The sequence below is a fragment of the Saccostrea echinata genome, unplaced genomic scaffold (assembly GCF_033153115.1).
Source record: "Saccostrea echinata isolate AGI-Se365-2 ecotype Australia unplaced genomic scaffold, CSIRO_AGI_Sech_v1 ptg000080l, whole genome shotgun sequence".
NCBI lineage: Eukaryota > Metazoa > Mollusca > Bivalvia > Ostreida > Ostreidae > Saccostrea > Saccostrea echinata.
In genome coordinates, this window is record NW_026889829.1 from 323,030 (window position 1) to 328,158 (window position 5,129).

At 44.0% G+C, this 5,129-nt stretch overlaps 1 protein-coding gene across 1 annotated transcript; it reads right to left on the bottom strand.

Annotated features, from left to right (window-relative positions):
• Positions 1-457: 457 nt before the first annotated feature.
• On the bottom strand, positions 458-4,114 carry LOC133176666 (uncharacterized). The gene has a single exon (XM_061311764.1). It carries the CDS (start codon positions 4,112-4,114, stop codon positions 458-460), a length of 3,657 nt encoding a protein of 1,218 aa, XP_061167748.1.
• Between the last annotated feature and the right edge of the window lie 1,015 nt (positions 4,115-5,129).

The window sequence follows — 5,129 nt, forward strand, 5'->3', positions numbered from 1 at the left end:
TAGAGGTTTGATTTCAGGTGAAGGTTTGTATCCCACCCGGAGTAAATGGTTAATGAATACGATCATCACCCACTCACGTCCTTTATAGGTATTGATGTAAGGACAATTAGGGTTCCAATAAGCATGTTCTACATAAGGATCGTCTGTAGGTTCCCAGAGGTTTAAAGTCATACCACAATGAAAACAGATGGTCTTATCACTCACTCCTCTGTAATAAAATCCGGCTTTGGCTAGGTCGGGTATTAATCCTTTTAAAGAATCGGGCCATCGATCATCAGATAGCTTCTCTCTTTAAGAGCAGAGCATATTTAGGGTAAACAGGAAGGTAGTCTGGCTCCTTATCAACACCAGCCATGACTGAAGTGTTATATTATTTTCCCCCCTTTTTATAACCCCTCATTTTTGGGGGTTTTCCCCACATAAAATGACAACAACATTTAAAATACAGTTTTTTTTTTTAATAACCATAAGGTAAAGTGTTATAATCTTCCATCAATTGTCTCTTATCATAGACAATTCTATATTGTTTTTCTAAAGGTATTGTCTTGACTTCATGTTGACGAGTCCTCTGTATTTTGTAGGGATACGAGACTTGGATTTCGTCAATTTCTTTCTGGAGCATTTTTTCTAAAGTCTCTGGTGACACGATCTGAGAGGCCCGATAATTGAGAGTCAATCCTTTGACTTTACACATGGATTTTCCCTTGGCGGTGAGGTAAGCATAATTTTTGGGGCCTCCTGACATGAATTTGATAATGTGGTCCCCGTCTAATTCGTCTGTCCATTCTCCTAAACTGTTGCCAAGGGTAGGATTAAATTGTCCCTCCTCATGTTGGTATATGATACTGTCCGTGTCGAAATAAAGGACCCGATCTCCCAAAGGTTGTAAAGTCTCGTAGAGGTGTAATCGGGCATGGGCGGTAGTGAAACAGGCCAGTACCACGTTTCCGAAGGGACACTCTTCCACGAATTCCTGTTTCTCTTGATAATTGACCAGCATCATGTCCGATTCGGCCTGCTCTTTATTTTCTAAGAGTTCTATCCCTTTGATGTCAATGGTCGAATCTTGTAAGAGTTGTTGTAATTCCTCTTCTTCGGTCAAGTATCGAGTTTTAGGTAATAACAGGCGTTGAGCGAATTTTCCCCACAAGCAATTTAAAAAGAGTTTGGCTATCGTTCTTAGCACCGGATTTTTTTCTATACTTAACAGGTCCATCCTGATCCCTTCTCTGTCTAAGACTTTACGAATGTAATCTAGTTTCTGTTCCTCCGTCTGACAATCAGGTGGGAATCCAGAAGCTTCCTGTTTGATCTTTAAGAAGGTATCGATGTAAGATCTGAATAAATCTCGACTGCTTTCTGAAAAATGCCAAACTTCGTGAATCCGCTCTAAGGTATATCCCATGTCCAGGGCTTTATGTAATTCTGTAGTCACCCAGGTACCCGTAAGACTGCGTTCCTGGTCTGCGTGTTGACATCGATGTTTAGAGGTAGAGTCCTGTCGTTCCGCACACGTTCGACATAAGGGAAACAATAACTTGCCTCCCGTGCGATAAGGTAAAACGGGGTGATAGAGGTCTCGGGGTGGTAGGACCCGACAGTGAATGAGGCCGAAATAAGTTCTCACGTCCTGGAATTGGTCTGTTATGATCTGAGGATGGCCTAGGGGGAAAGGTCTGTGTTTTAATACGTAAGGGTATAAGGAACAGACGTCCACGTATCTCATGTCCCCCTCCTCACAATATAATTTAGTGGCATTAGTCCGACCTCCGTACAGGGCGTCTCGGGGGTTCAAAGGATCTGGAATGTCCAGGTCTCGTACATAATTCTGTAGAGTTACCTCTCTTTGTACCTGTTGATCGAATTCGTGCTCCCAGATGCTACGGAGGGAGTACCCCATTTCCTCTAAAACAGAACTCCGTCTTAAAGTTTCCTCGTGTAATTGTTCATAGGTAAATTGGGTCCGGTGAGGATGACTTTCGGTCTGTAAATTCGGATAGCAGGTGGGGCATCCGTGCCAATAGCATCCGTAAAATTCGTAGACGGTGCGAGTGGCTTCCTGGTATCCGTCGACGGTATAACTTCCGATCTTGACTTCTCCCCCGTTTCTAGCATGTTGGATGTGAGATTCGGTCTGGTGACTCATCCAGCTTAACCACCGACAGGCTTTGGCGGAATATCGACGCGCAGGCTGATACCCCAGGTTGGGAATGATGGCAATGGTCTCTTTGGGCATGAATCCTCGACGGTAGGCTAAATTGGCCGCACTGGCAAAAGTGATGGATTCCTGGAAGGGGTCTACATGGACCAAGCTCTTGAGGGTGGCTCTAAACTGAGCACAGCATCGTCGTAAAATATCGACGTCCGAGACACAGTACTCTAAAAATTCCTTCTGGAAGTCAAACACTTTTCCGGCTTGTTGTTCGTACCATCGGTAAAAAGCCTGTCGTCCACTTATAGACATGTCGTCGGGATTGTAGTAAGCTGCCGGTGGATAAGGCCCCACGTAATTCTGGTTCTGTTCCGTATTAAAAAAGTGAGGGAAATACCCTTTCTTCAGTTCGGTGAATCCGAAAGCAGAGGGCATCTTGGACAGGGCAAAAGGTAAAAAATTATAGGAATCGATGAATTTCAGTCCGCAGATTTGCATGGATAAGATTTTACTGCCGTTCATGATGACGGTAGGTTTCAGGCAGGCGGAATGAACCAGGTAATTTAAAATGAACTGTCCGTCGTATCCTTTGAAATTGTGGGCGATGATGATGGCCTCGTCGTGTAATAAAGCGGAATTCTTATTTCCTGTAGTGGGTTGTAATAACCAGTCCATGAACTGCCTTAAGGTCTCTGGCCCTCGGAACAGGTGTTGACGGGGTCCCATGTGTCGACAGTGAGGACAGGGATCTTCTATGGGTAAGTGACCGCAATGTTGACATACGCGGTGTGCCACACACAGGTTAGGGACGTGGATGCCGGTTTCCTGCGTACATTCGAAATCGAAATAGATGTAGAACTGTAAGGTCTCTTTGCCCTTCTTTTTCTTTTTCTCGGGCTTGAGTTGAACGTAGCACTGATGATCCGTGTCTACGGTTTTCTTACAGATCTTACATTGTTTCTGTCCTCCGCAATGGTGATGAGGGAGTAATCTTTTAGACATCCATTTGTGACAGTGCTCGCATCGCCCCATTAAACTGCATACCGTGGTGGCCGTATTGTTACTGTGAGGCCGTAGATGATTTTGGTAGCAAGTCCTACTCTGAAAAAATCCCTGGCACTGGCTACATTGAATGCGGCTCCCGTCTGGAGGGCAGGGCGTGTGGGTTAAACAAAAGGAACATCGGTGAGGACACTGGGTACGATGGTCTGTGATGTTCCTGTACCCCACGTCGCAATGATCACAGTAGTATGGATTGCCCGTCACACCAGGCATAGATATGATGGCATCGTAATGATGGTCGTCTAACAGGACATTCAAACAAGTTCCCTCTCCGTAGCCTTTGTAAACGGGCTCTAAACTGAGTTTAGAGGAGGTGGACTTGAACTGAAATATTTTCAGTCGATAGCGAGGGATTAACACCTGTTGTAATTTCCCCCATTCTTCGGGTCCACAAGGCCGATGGATATCACACCCGGCTTGTTCCATGAGGGCTATAGCTTCTCGTTTCTGATTTAATGATTGAGTATCTCCTAGTCTCATGCGTTTCCATCGTTTTTCCCATTCGGGGTCTGGATGTTCCGGTTTTTGACAGTGTAACCGGGTGACTACGATGGCTCGAGCTAAACAAAACTGATCCCAAGGATTGTCGATCTGAACGATGGATTGTTTCCTCTTCTTAAAACTCTCCTTGTTCACCATCAGATGTTTGGTTTTGTCTCCACCACTCCCTTCCGGATACTTGACCCGAAACATGTCGAATTCCATGGCCCCGTCTCCCAGTTTAAAATCCTTCTTGGATTGTTGCACGGCTTCTATTTTGTCTAAAATGACGTCCTCGTTCAAATGTTTACATGGCGTAAACTCGTACCAAATGTCGGAATCCAGAGAAGGATGGCGTATGTTCAGGCGTAGGTAATCGTTAGGATTACACTGCATTTGATATTTGACATTTTGCAGCATGTCTCTAAATAATCGCCGAACAAAGCCTCTGTTTTCCTCCTCTGGAAATTCCTTAAAATTCACACTGTAGACATCTTCATGCGCTTTAAATTTTCTGGAATGCTTGGCTTGTTTCAGTCTCACTTGATAATATTGGGAAATGGCCTTTGGCTTCCGGGGTGGTGAATGGGCTGATGAGTGTGGTTCTTCATCCGACACAGTCCTTTGTTGTTCTTGTTGGACTTGGGCTCTCTGCGTTCTCTCTAATATTCTCGCATTTCTTTTTCTGAGCGCTAATTCTCTGTGTTTATTGTTGTAAATAATTCTTTCTAACTCTTTCGCCCGTCTTCTCCATCTCATCAGTTGCTGGGCATGTAACAGTTTTTTTCATAGCAGAATCCATGTCGACAGCTGATGGAACTGATAAGAGAATGAGCTTCAAGTCAGACACATGCAATACTTATACAGTGTATGACGTCATAATGGCTAGGTTTTTCCAGGTGAGTGCTGAGCGCGTGCGGGTTTTTCCAGATCTCTGACCTTGACCTCGGGGGTGCACTGAGTTGACCCAGCCATCCCCCCATGACCCAAAAGTGCACTCAGTTGACCCAGCCAGCTAGACCCCTTATACTACTTAGGCCCATTATCGGATCCGGAACTTTTGTTATCAAACCAGATAATAATATTTTTTTCAATACAGCCAGTTTGATGAAATTTATAACGTTAGACGCCAAGTTGACTTTTTTTTTTTAAATAAATCATTCAAATTTTATATTTATATTTTGGGGTGGGGGTGGCTTCTCACACTCACCTGGATGACCTCGATTGACTTGGGAATAAACCACAAATTCCCTCATCTCTATTTCACACTTTTTTTCAGTTTTCCTACCATATTTGCTTCAACTACCCTTTAATAAGACAATGTCTAGATCCGCGCCTAGAATGTTAGCAACCTTCCCGAATTACAATGGTACAAATAAATTTGCCATACTCTTTATTTGCAAATGGAGTTTGTTTAGTTCAGAAACAATATATT